Source organism: Coregonus clupeaformis, chromosome 8 (genome assembly GCF_020615455.1).
Source record: "Coregonus clupeaformis isolate EN_2021a chromosome 8, ASM2061545v1, whole genome shotgun sequence".
Lineage (NCBI taxonomy): Eukaryota > Metazoa > Chordata > Actinopteri > Salmoniformes > Salmonidae > Coregonus > Coregonus clupeaformis.
This window is the reverse complement of record NC_059199.1, coordinates 44,412,152-44,425,669: the sequence shown is the minus strand read 5'-3', so window position 1 is coordinate 44,425,669 and position 13,518 is coordinate 44,412,152. Positions and strand designations below refer to the sequence as shown.

Sequence of the window (13,518 nt, the reverse complement as noted above, 5' to 3'; positions counted from 1 at the left end):
CCTCATCTATAGCCGTACCCAGTTGCGCCAGCTGATCATGGTGTTGGAGTAGGCGTCCCTGTTAGCCGACTGTCTGGGAGATGTCTTTCTCTTCTGCTGCTTCCATATCGTGAGGCAGTATTCTGTAATGGATACGCTAGGAGTCAGGAAGCAGGTGCAGAAGGTGAGTTTAATAATAAAATAAGGCAGATAAACAAAACAGGAGAAGGGTACTTGCCAGGGCCGGTGGTTTGTAGACCGAAGACATTGAGCGCTGGAGCAGGGGAGCGGGTATAGGCGTGACAAAATCAAGTTAGAGTAGCTAGCTTGTCTTACCATCTTAGCTGGCAAGGTTGGTAGACTTTAGAAAGCAAGCAATAACTAAATGGACTGGATAACACTCACATTCCTTTAAATATTTTACCCAGATTTTATCAGAGATGCAGAGAAGGATATTTTGTTTCTTTAAAAAAAAGAACCACCAGTCAGAAGGATACAGACAGCAGTAAAATCAAGAGGTACTTTCTGAATGCACTGTATATCCTGCAGAGATGGACCCAGTAGCAGTGCGTGGGTAAAATCACTGGGGAAGCCAAGCCAGAAAAAAAAGCCATTTTACAACCTGTGTTGTGATAATTGCGTTGTTTGCTCTATAACTTGTTAGTTCATATGCCTTGCGGCCGTGATATATAGGACAAAGGCCGTGACAATAAGAAGATACAGTGGCAGAATAAATTCAACCACACCTTTGTTTAATCACAAAACCGGAGAGCTACCTCTGTCCGGTGTAGTCCACAAAGCATAATGAATGTAACAAACAGTTACATTTCCAACATTTTCGGACTACTAAACAACTATTGATTTAGAACCATGGAGAGTTACTGCAAGTCGCAAAGAAAACAGGAGCTGCCTCCACTATTCCAGCACCATTTCAACGTCAACATTTCAACATGTTCAAATCACCTATGCTTAGTCGAATAAAGTGACAACTAAAATATATAAAAAAACTATTTAGTTCAATCAACCTAAGCTAAATATGATTTGGCTGTCCATGGTTCTGATTTGAGTGTGTGTGTGTGTGTGTGTGTGTGTGTGTGTGTGTGTGTGTGTGTGTTGCATGCGTGCGTGCGTGCAAGTAGAAAAAACATGTTGACTCACCCTACTAGTAGAGAAATGCCAATGCCATCCTCCTCTCTTTCATGTTGACAAAACGGTCTATGACTCTGTCATACAGTACACGCTTTTATTTTTTGTTGTCCTAGGCTACCTGGCTAAAATGCTTGCTTGCTAGCCTAAATTCCTTTCATGGGCAACGTTAGCTAGTTAACATTAGCCTTCTGCTACCTATTGATTTCCATCCTCTCAGTCCAGGGGCACAATGTAAGAATGTATGGCTGGATCAGAACCGCCATTATAATCATTGGCCAGTATGGAGAATTAAGTAAAACAAGTCCAAATCCCTATCTCCATCCATGGCTAATTTAGGAAAGGGACGATTTTAGCTAGCTAGCTAGCCACCGGAGGACAACAACATAAAGAGATGCAACAATTCAAGTTTTTATGTTACAGTGCACCCCTTGAATTTTTCCACATTTTGTTACGTTACAGCCTTATTCTAAAATTGATTAAATTGTTTGTCCTCATCAATCTACACACAACACCTCATAATGACAAAGCAAAAACACGTTTTTAGAAATGTTAGCAAATGTATTAAAAATAAACAACTGAAATAACATTTACATAAGTATTCATACCCTATACTCAGTACTTTGTTGAAGCACCTTTAGCAGCGAGTGCATCCTCGAGTCTTCTTGGGTACAATGCTACAAGCTTGGCACACTTGTATTTGGGGAGTTTCTCCCATTCTTCTCTGCAGATCCTCTCGAGCTCTGTCAGGTTGGATGGGGAGCGTCGCTGCACAGCTATTTTCAGGTCTCTCCAGAGATGTTAGATCGGGTTCAAGTCCGGGCTCTGGCTGGGCCACTCAAGGACATTCAGAGACTTGTCCCAGAGCCACTCCTGTGTTGTCTTGGCTGTGTGCTTAGGGTCGATGTCCTGTTGGAAGGTGAACCTTTGCCCCAGTCTGAGGTCCTGAGCGCTCTGGAGCAGGTTTTCATCAAGGATCTCTCTGTACTTTGCTCCGTTCATCTTTCCCTTGATCCTGACTAGTCTCCCAGTCCCTGCCACTGAAAAACATCCCCACCGCCTGATGCTGCCACCACCACGCTTCACTGTATGGATGGTGCCAGGTTTCCTCCAGACGTGACGCTTGGCATTCAGGCCAAAGAGTTCAATCTTGGTTTCATCAGACCAGAGAATGTTGTTTCTCATGGTCTGAGTCCTTTAGGTGCCTTTTGGCAAACTCCAAGCGGGCTGTCATGTGCCTTTTACTGAGGAGTGGCTTTCGCTGGCCACTCTACCATAAAAGCCAGATTGGTGGAGTGCTGCAGAGATGGTTGCCCTTCTGGAAGGTTCCCCCATCTCCACAGACCATCGGGTTCTTGGACACCTCCCTGACCAAGACCCTTCTCCCCCGATTGCTCAGTTTGGCCGGGTGGCCAGCTCTAGGAAGAGTCTTGGTGGTTCCAAACTTCTTCCATTTAAGAATGATGGAGGCCACTGTGTTCTTGGTAACCAGATCTGTGCCTTGACACAATCCTGTCTCGGAACTCTCCTTTGACCTTATGGCTTGGTTTTTGCTCTGACATGCAGTCAACTGTGGGACATTTTTACATTTTAGTCATTTAGCAGACGCTCTTATCCAGAGCGACTTACAGTTAGTGAATGCATACATAATTATTATTTTTTCATACTGGCCCCCCCGTGGGAAATGAACCCACATCCCTGCCGGCCAAACCCTCCCCTACCTTGGACGACGCTGGACCAATTGTGCACCGCCCATGGGTCTCCCGGTCGCGGCCGGCTGCGACAGTCTGGACTCTAACCAGGATCTCTAGTGGCACAGCTAGCACTGCGATGCAGTGCCTTAGACCACTGCGCCACTCGGGAGTCCTCATATAGATAGGTGTATGCCTTTCCAAATCATGTCTAATCAATTGAATTTACCGCAGGTGGACTCCAATAAAGCTGTAGAAACATCTCAAGGATGATCAATGGAAACAGGATGCACCTGAGCTCAATTTGGAGTCTCATAGCAAAGGGTCTGAATACTTATGTAAATAAGGTATTTCTGTTTTTTTATTTGTAAGAAATTAGCACAAAAATCTAAAAACCTGTTTTCACATTGTCATTATGGGGTATTGTGTGTAGATTGATGAGGAAATGTTTTTATTTAATCCATTTCAGAATAAGGCTGTAATGTAACAAAATGTGGAAAAAGTCAAGGGGTCTGAATACTTTCCAAATGCATTGTATGCATTTCTCTCGATGCCATGTGATTGGAGTGAAGCCAAATCCAAACTGGCTTCCCTTTACACTTTATTTTGGTGCGCCAGGACCATTCACAGTTGAGCTCACTCACTTTAGCTCAACGCTGTTTGGCTATTATTTTATACTTTTTTTTATCAAGGGAGGCCAAATGCTTGCTGGCTTCCCTTGCATTCAATGCTACAAATTGAAGGAAAATCATGAAAACACAGAGAGACAAAAGATAAATAATTCATACATTTGTATTTATGTTTTGGTAATGAATACACGCCACTGACAGACAGCTCAAGAGGTATGCTTAGATATTTTTGACATAGAATTAAGAACAATGATAATGGCTCTAGATTTCTGGAAAAATCTGTTTCAGGTGTTTGAAAAATGCACAATTCTAGCCTCCCTCCAGACCGCACCCCTCAAATTTTTCCCCTCAGATTTTTGGTGTGCATGTTGCCCCTGAGTGTAGGCCTGTACAAAACATATTTAGTCAGTCATATTTTAGAAAAGCTTTATAACACTCTTACATCACAAGGCGGAATGCAAGAAACATTTCATAAACATAGCCAAACACCACACTGAAACTCACTGTCAACTTACAGAGGATTCCATCTTTCAGGTAGGCTGCGGTGGAGAGATATCATATCACTCACATAGGTATTAATCTGGTGTTTATTAATACTTTCCACTTCCTTTTTCTTCTCCTCTCCAACGAGGTTCAATTTGACAGCTCTGCCCATTTCTCCCAAGGCATTTAAATCCAGCGGCGGTTTGTCATAAACAGGCTTTTTAAGCATTTCATTTGCAATATCTTGCTCAGTGGGAACTTCTCTTAGACTTGTTCCAACTATGTCACCTGGATTATTATGCCTGTTAAAAATATAATATACCACTATAGAAGCCCCGAAAAGGCAAACTATGAACTTCGACCGATTCCTTCCCCTGCAAAGTGCCATTGTGTCTCCCTACCTCACTCACTCCAGGGATGTGTTCATGCCCCGTGGGCTAAAACAGCACCATGGAAGTGCATGACCAAACCAGGGGTGTAACCATTAGTCCAAACAGTTGCAAACAGTTGCGTTTTGTAACGAAAAGGAGAGTTTCTATTGGACAAATTAATATATGTCCCTCCCCGTTATGTTCCTTTTGCTTCCGTTTATGAAACGTTTTGCAACAGAATCTTCGTAATGAATATGCCCCAGATCCACCAAAACCACCGAAAATTTGCTTCTGATGACTTTACGGATTGTAAGAGTCCTCCTCCTATTTCGATTGAATCAACTTTTTATATCAAACATGCTAGGCAACTTAAAGTTGATAAACTGTGTTGACCGAATTTGACTAATCAAGCAAGTGTCAAATTTTCCAACGCTCTTTTCCGTTATCCAGGGATCCAGCGCTTGACTTCCTTGGTCAAAGTTTATTGAAACAACTCATAAACGTACGTGATGTTAAAGAAGGATTTGCCCGATTAGATTAGCTATCTTGATGGATTAGCACCCAGAGAAAAAAATCCAGGTCAAATCAAAGACAATTTTCCAACGCTTCTGTGCCAGTAAGCTACTATTCCAAATGCACTTTGACCTCCCTCCTCTATTCGCACCAGTCGCAATAGACACAATGTAGCCTACACACCCCAACTGTGTTTCCGATCGAGCCGCACACAATTATTCAGGTCGATAAACTTGAGAACAACTGCAAAAGTTGTACAACTGCAAAAGAAGCTTGTGCTTACAATGTCTTCTACATGCCAGGTTAAACATTATATATGTTTTTCGTTACAGTGTAATAATATTTTAGCTGTTTCGTTTTGATTTCCCTGTACATAATTATACAAATGAAAGACACATTCGTTTCAAGTTTTAATGTCACGTGCACAAGTACAGCGACGCCTTTATTGCAAGCCTAAACCCAACCATGCAGTAATCAATATCAATGTTGCACTAAAAACAACATAAGGTAGAACAAAAACACACGATGAATAAAAATAAGAACATGAGAAAGTAAGAAGCTATATACAGGGTCAGTTCCAATAAGATATTTACAATGTGCAGGGATACTAGAGTGATAGAGGTAGATATGTATAGGGGTAAGGTGACTAGGCATCAGGATGTATGATAAACAGAGTAACAGCAGCATAAATTAAGATTGTATGTTTGTGAGTGTAGAGTCAGTATAAATGTGTGTGCATGTTATGTGTGTGTTGGAGTGTCAGTGTGTGTAAGTGTGTAGAGTCCTGTGAGTGTGCATAGAGACAGTGCAAAAATAAAAATAAATACAAGGGTCAACTCAGATAGTCTGCGTAGCCATTTTGTTAGCTATTTAGCAGTCTTATGGCTTGGGTATAGAAGCTGTTCAGGAGTCTGCTGGTGTCAGACTTGACGCACCGGTACCACTTGCCATGCGGAAGCAGAGAGAACAGTCTATGGCTTGGGCCTTCCTTTCACACCGCCTGATATAGAGATCCTGGATGGCAGGGTGCTCGGCCCCAGTGATGTACTGGGCTGTCCGCACCACCCTCTGTAGCGCCATGCGATCGAGGGTGGTGCTGTTGCCATACCAAGCAGTGATGCAGCCAGTCAAGATGCTCTCAATGGTGCAGCTGTATAACATTTTGAGTATTTGAGGGCCCATGCCAAACTTTTTCAACTTCGTAAGGGGGAGGAGGTGCTGTCATGCCTTCACAACTGTGAGTGTGTGTGTGGACCATTTTAAGTCCTTAGTGATTTGGACCCTGAGGAACTTGATCAACCCGCTCCACTTCAGCCCCATCGATGTGGATGGGGGCATGCTTGTCCCCCCCCCCCCACGTTTCCTGTAGTGCACGATCAGCTCCTTGGTCTTACTGACGTTGAGGGAGAGGTTGTTGTCCCGGCATCACACTGCCAGGTCACTGACCTTCTCCCTGTAGGCTGTCTCATCGTCGCCGGTGATCAGGCCTACCACCGTTGTATCATCAGAAAACTTGATGATGGTGTTGGAGTCGTGCATGGCCACGCAGTCGTGGGTGAACAGGGAGTACAGGCGGGGACTAAGCACACACCCCTGAGGGACCCCGTGTTGAGGGTCAGCGTGTTAGAGGTGATGTTGTCTACCCTCACTACCTGGGGTCGGCCCGTCAGGAAGTCCAGGATCCAGTTCCAGAGGGAGGTGTTCAATCCCAAGGTCCTAAGCTTGGTGACGAGCTTGGAGGGGACAATGGTGTTGAACGCTGAGCTGTGGTCAGTGAACAGCATTAAATGGACTACTAGTAATAAAGTACAATATCACGTGACGGTAGTTTACTGTAGTTTTCAGGGACACTCTCCTTTCACGCCACTTTGATACAAAGTGATTTTTGTAGCAGGTTAGGAGACCATTTTTGTTAACCCTAACTCTAACCCTTTTCCTAACCTTAACCTCAGTCTCCTAACCTGCTACGAAAAAAGTCACTTCGTTATCGAAGAGTGTTTCCTGTAGTTTTCATGCACTGATGCCAAAGAGACTACTACTGTTTTGTGTTCTTGCATGAGCAGTACTTGTGTTATTCAAAATATTAATTTAACATTTACTTGTTGTTGTTCAACATTTACGGGTGCAACAAAGTTATCTTCATTATTGACAAATATTCATACATTATTTCTCTTAGCACTAATGTCACCTAGGCCTATATGTCAAAAATGTAAAGTTCGAAGCAAACATCTTTAAGCAAATTAAAATGATAAATAATTGAGTTAACTGTTCAGAGTGAGAAGGTAATTTGAGTCCTATACTGTTTGATTGAATACTCTTATTGTCAAAACAACAAAGAGACAAAACAACCGGAGTGTTGTAATAGACCATGGTACACTGACCTGTCTTACTATCACCGGAGGAAAACATATATTAGGCTACATTTTATGCAAGAGGACGTTTTCATACAAGACATAGTCAACACTCATGTTGTAGCCCAACAGGTAAATGTATTCTTTCTCTTCAACTATTCAAAAACAAAACAATATGTAAAACTGAGATACTGTAAATGCAAATTAAGTTGTCCATACACTCTTTTCTCAGACAGTAGCTCATCTGGCATTATTCTCAAGCGGCCAACAAATATGGCACTGCATCAACCCCTAGCTAATTGGCTTCATTTCCAAGGTGTTTATGATGTAATACCCCAGGGTGCTGTCCAGAGTAATGGACATGCTACAGAATTGTACAAGTGTAATTTACATAATTTCTGGCAAGCAAAATTAATTTAGGCTTTCACTTCACTGCACCTAAATTTATGCTACCATGGCTGTGCTTACACAGGCAGCCTAATTCTGATATTTTTTCCACTAATTGGTCTTTTGACCAATCATATCAGATATTTTGACATCAGATCTTTCACTAATTAGTGAAAAAAAGACCGAAATTGGGCTGCCTGTGTAAACACAGCCAATTTCACACAAAGTCACAGAGTAATTGATTGGAGTAGTGAACACTGGAGCCTTTGGTGTACCCATGTCATGTACTCAAGAATGTTGAAAATCCTGATTGCTTTATTGCTCATGGTAAGGTTAAAAATGACACCTACCAATATTTATTGAACCGCAAACAGCATCAATTTGACATTTGGAGTGGTTCCTTCCATGGCCACCAGATGGTGCTAAATCAGTATTTTTGGAAATACCTATAGTGAAGAAAACAGTGAAGTAAAGATTTCTTACTTGCTTGTCAATCTTCAATGGAGTCTTGTGTCAGTGCTAAGCAAGGAGAAACAACATCAACACGTTTGGATTCTTGGTTTTAATAGTCTTTGGTCAGTGAGTTAAAAGGCATTGATTGATCTACAGCATTCCTCCAAAACACCAATTTTATTTGAACCCTTTCATTCTTCACTGGTACAAACAATAATCACAACCATCTCTTATGCTTATTAATCAGTACATTAGTTCAGATACGGCCCATCCCATTCAGGTCCCTTTATATCAAGAAGTATCATTTACAAAGGAAATACAAAAGATAATTCATAGAATCATATAAAAATGCCCTAGTGCAAAGGACCACAGAAAGCCTATGCATTAGGAAGAGCAGTCTTCCGCGGTACAGCTGATTTCAATAATAAGCACTTCAATGGCAACACACATTATTATTAAGTTCTATTGGTCCTCAAATCCCAATCAAGGGAACCAGACATTTTTGGAAAAGTTTAGGTTTAGAAGAGTGAGCAGAGTGCTGGTACAAATGCTGCATTAATGTAAGTCTGTCAAAGACAGGAATGCAAAAAAGCAAGATCTAGAAAATGCTGTGTGGTAGATTTAAAGACCAAATGCAGTCGTTTTTATATCAATATCAAATCCTTTCTGGGTAACAATTAAGTACCTTACTGTAATAGTTTTCCATTGAAATGGTCAAAAATAATTTTGACTGTCTGGAAGTGGTCTGAGTGGGTAAGGGAAAACTAGCTGTTATTGGCAGAGAGGTTTGGAACTCTTTGTTATTGGTCTATTAACTAATTTACCGCCTGGTGAGGTCACCAGGCAGGCAAAAACTCCACCCATGCAGAACCTGTTGATTAGAAGGTCCTGTGTAGATTTTATTTTAAATCAGCAACTAACACTGATCAAATTGTCACACTTTTACAGTGTTAGTTTAATCAGCAGTTGTACAATAAGATACAAAACAGGAAGAAAAAAAACATTTTGACTGCACTGGGCCTTTAAGTGAATCAAGCCGATGAGAGATCAACAATTGATGAATGATGCAGTATGAATGCTACAGTAAGCAATGCCGTGACATGTGCTTGTGCTAGCTGAAATGGTGAGGCTATGGAAGACAGTAGAGAACATTGCTGCAGACAAACACCCATATGAGAATATTGCTACTAGGAAAGTGAAATGAACATGTTTATGCTTTTATGTTAGGCACAGTAGATTCAAAAAAAAATATATAAGATTAAAACACGTAAAAAAAAAAAAACTCCTCTCAGAAAATACAACTGTTCAGTTTTTTTAGGCACATTGTAGACACAGTAAATCAGCCTGTGTAAATAATGTTTTTGCACTCCCAAACAACCATGTCAGATGTCCCACCACCCTCAGGCAATGGTGAAATTGTACTTAGCGCACGCTTAACTGTGTTTCAAGTCTTGTTCGAACAGCCCAATCTGATCCTACCTTGAACACAGTCTTCAAACAGAGAGTCAGAAGCTGGTGAGTAGAACACATGTAGCCTACTAGTGTGACAGAGTCCACTTAATTCACTCACACAACAAGATGGGGCTTGTATAGTAAGTCTCATATGATACCAAGCTTTTTGACTTATTCAGCTATCTCAAAGTGTTCTCTTTGAGTAACAAACCCCAGATTAACAACACATAGGAAAGAGTAATCCTTTAGACCCCTAAATGAATCATATTTGTTTAGTAAACATTTTAGTTTTCATTTCAAACCCCCAGAAAACCCCCTTAGATTACTTGTTGTGTGGTCTACCTGTAAAAAACCAACACCAAAATATTCTTTACAAAAACATTGTGCAGGTGCAACAGTATTTGTTAGCATCTATGCCGATCCTACTGAAAGTAATTAAAAAACAAAACTCCCATGATGCCATTGTTCCTCTTTGAAACCAATCTTTTAGAACTGACACCACTGGACAACATTGGACCATACGTTCAAGCTTTCTTATTGTTTTTCAGCCCTCACAGTGAGAGGTAAAGATCAACAAAACAAGGGAATTCCGACAGACAGGCATAAATATTGTCATTTCAGGTGTGGACCCCATTTGGTTTGCAAAGGCACTTTAAATGAGGAATTTGTCAAGTCTTCCCACAGGGAATCAGTAGGTAGTGCGCAGAGAGAGGCTTTGCTGGGTCACTCTTTAAAAATCCTCTCTCTCAATCGTCCACCGTGGAACTGTAATTGCACTTAGTTCAAAGGTCACTTAGGGTTAGGGTGAAGCTAGTCCCTCCCATTCTCAAACTTCCAGCGCTGGTGCTTGTCCCCGGAAGTGCACATTCTCATCTGGACGTCCGTGCTCCCCTCGGCTGTGCGGTAGGAGGTGATACACATGTCTGAGTGAGGGTGGTAGATCGCCCCGTCCTGAAGTGGTAAGAGACATCAGGTCATAGGCGGTGTGTGAGTTTCAAGTTAATTTTCATTATAAAAATGCACCTTTATAATAAAGCATTCCATGCATCATCGCATTTGCAGACTTATGTAAGATAGTCTACTATTCCTAATGTGATGATTAAATTGGATAGTCATAATTTAGGATAATAATAGTAGGAGTAGGCTAATTAAAATTATCATTTTGGCAATTTAATTCAATTTACTTTAAGGGAAGCTTAGCTTCTCCTAGCCTTATGGACGCGCCATCTATGATCCAGGTAAGGCATTATAGCTAGCCCATGTCGAACTGAAAACTAAATGTAGTATGAAGACCACTTGTCAATCTAATAATAATACATGGGACTTATATACAACTGTTACAACTGTTTTACTATTTTACAGCTTTACAACTGTAAAATGAAACAAAAAATATGGTAAAGTATTTTCAAATTCGATCAGCCCAGTTGTGCATACTGAACACAATGAAAACACTTTGTTTTTCTGTGAATGTGTGTTTGTGTGAGTGAGTGTATGTGTGCGTACGAGCATACCTCTGTTTACATGCATCTTTACGCTTGTGTCTGCATCACTCACCTCTCTGAACTCCCAGATCATGGTGGGGGGGGTGGGGGTTCTGTCGTGGGGGCAGTGCTTCATCCCAATGTAAGTCTGTCCCTCGGGGACCTCGGCACACAGCTCCGTCACAGAGTTATAGCGGATCTCCTTATGGGTCGTATACTCAAAGTACTGGGGGGAAGGAGAGAGAGAGTCATGTACATGCATGGTTAAACTATGCTTTTCTGAATTATTGTAATCACTGTCCTCCTGGGTAATGGATGAATGTTTCCTCGCTGTGCTTCTGCTTATTAAATCAGCAGCTCCGAACATTAGCGTTCAACCTCTTTTTCTCTCGCTCTCTCACTGCCATGTGAGACACATCCTAGGCTAATTCTCCACAGGTGTCATTTCCAAACCCAAGCCTTGGAGAGACAATCAGACAAAGCATCTTGGGTGCCCTTTAAACAGACCAAGGGTAATTCATCTTCAATGGTCCGATCATTCGCTTCATTCTCCTCACATCCTATGTATCTTTCAGACGGGGTAACAGTCATTTCTATTAAAATAATGAGTTCTCCCTCCCGTCTTGAAAAAACGTATTTATCCAGTCTAGGCCACTATCTGTGGTTGGGAGTCTTATGTATCTTTTAAATGGAACTAGGGGGGACCTCTGTAAAGAGAAGGTAGAAGTTCCCGTTTCTTGTTTCAGTGCAGGCTGTGGAAACATAGATTTTCGGTCACACACATGGTGCTTTTAGAAGCGGTGTACACCTGATGCAACGTATCAATGAGTAATCAGAGACAGAGAAATATAGCCGTTGGAGATAGACTAGATAGGCATGCAGATAGAGGCCTCCACTACCCCCTGTTCTGTGACTGGACATAAAACATACATCCATATGGCTATTAACTATCTATAAACTAACTATACACTTTGCTATAAAAGTTATACTACTTAGTTGAGTGTTTAAGTTATATGTAGATTTAGGCCTTAAATATTATTTAGGATACTTTGTCTGGCAATACTAAACCAAAGTTTGACGCTAGATTTTAGATGGCTGAGATGAGGTGGATATTCTCCTGTGGTCACCAGATATCGCTGATATTCAGAGAAACCACTCTGTCCGTCCATCAGGGAGACAGACGTGGGGTCAGGGAGGGTTGAGAGAGAGACAAAATAAACACAGACAGACGTGGGGTCAGGGAGGGTTGAGAGAGAGACAAAATAAACACAGACAGACGTGACATTTTTATCACCTGGTTGCCGCCCTGCCCATGGCAACCGAAGAGGGAGACGTGTGCCCCCGTGGGATTGTGTTCCGGAGCGTTGTAGTCCAGGCACTCTGAATGGATCCCAGAGCTACGCAACTGTGATGAGGAGAATGATACGGATTAGCATCATGAGATCTGCCATCAATGCCTCTGCATTGCTTGCTCTTTGGGGGTTTAGGCTGAGTATCTGTAAAGCACTTTGTGACAACTGCTGATGTAAAAAAGGTCTTTATCAAATACATTTGATTGATTGATTGATTGAAACAACTGCCTGGGGTGAAGTCAACACCTTGAGTCCACACCTAGATACTGTTATTGATGTCACCGACATACATTTGAAAGAACTGAAAGTATGCAGGCAATATGGCCAGAGGAAAATGGCTAGGAGAAACTAGTCTATTGCTCCTTTTACATCTACAAGGATGCCATCAATGAGGTAGGACATAGGGATTCATTTTGGCCTCAACTTATCACAGACTGATGGATTATGCTGTTTGTCTTTACATTTTTTCAAGTGCTCTGGTGCTTATGATTTTCAATTGTATTTCTTACATATGGGGGAAAAATGTAACTTGATTATGACATGGAGAGACAGAGAGAGACAGAGACAAACCGACAGAGACAAACCGACAGAGACAGACAGACACACAGACAGACACACAGACAGACAGACAGACAGACAGACGAACAGAGACTCACTGCCCCGTGCCAGCCCTCCCTGTCCTCTGGTACATGCAGGTCAGGGTAGATGTTCTTCAGGTACCAGTCAAAGCTGTTACACTTCAGTCTCTCTCGGAGGACCACCCTCTCTGAGATGTCCCCATATGTCTCCTGTGGAAAAATAACACACTTATTTAGCTTGCGCCAATTTTCAAAATGAGGCCCACACACACACCAGAATAATAGGCTAAATCTCACTGCAACGCATCTCTGGTCAAAGTTGACAATCATAGGAGTGGTTTGATATGACACACCATATCATGACTGTACACATACACTACATGGCCAAAGGTCCCCTCTTTGCTGCTATAACAGTCTCCACTCTTCTGGGGAGGCTTTTCACTAGATGTTGGAACATTGCTGTGGGGGACTTGCTTCCATTCAGCCACAAGAGCATTAGTGAGGTCGGGCACTGATGTTGGGCGATTAGGCCTGGCTCACAGTGGGAATTCCATTTCATCCCAAAGGTGTTCGATGGGGTTGAGGTCAGGGCTCTGCGCAAGGGCAGTCAAGCTCTTCCACAATGATCTCGACAAACCGTTTCTGTATGGAC

General features: G+C 42.0%; 1 protein-coding gene across 1 annotated transcript in view; it reads right to left on the bottom strand.

Annotated features, from left to right (window-relative positions):
• Positions 1-8,929: 8,929 nt before the first annotated feature.
• The window catches only part of LOC121571810 (polypeptide N-acetylgalactosaminyltransferase 4), a 33,641-nt gene continuing 29,052 nt past the window's right edge, over positions 8,930-13,518 (bottom strand). The window contains exons 8-11 of the mRNA XM_041883504.2: positions 12,945-13,076; positions 12,231-12,341; positions 11,010-11,162; positions 8,930-10,406 (exon numbers count right to left, since the gene is read on the bottom strand). Coding sequence (XP_041739438.1) covers positions 10,266-10,406; positions 11,010-11,162; positions 12,231-12,341; positions 12,945-13,076 — 537 coding nt within the window. The 3' untranslated portion in view covers positions 8,930-10,265. The remainder of the gene's footprint in view (positions 10,407-11,009; positions 11,163-12,230; positions 12,342-12,944; positions 13,077-13,518) is intronic.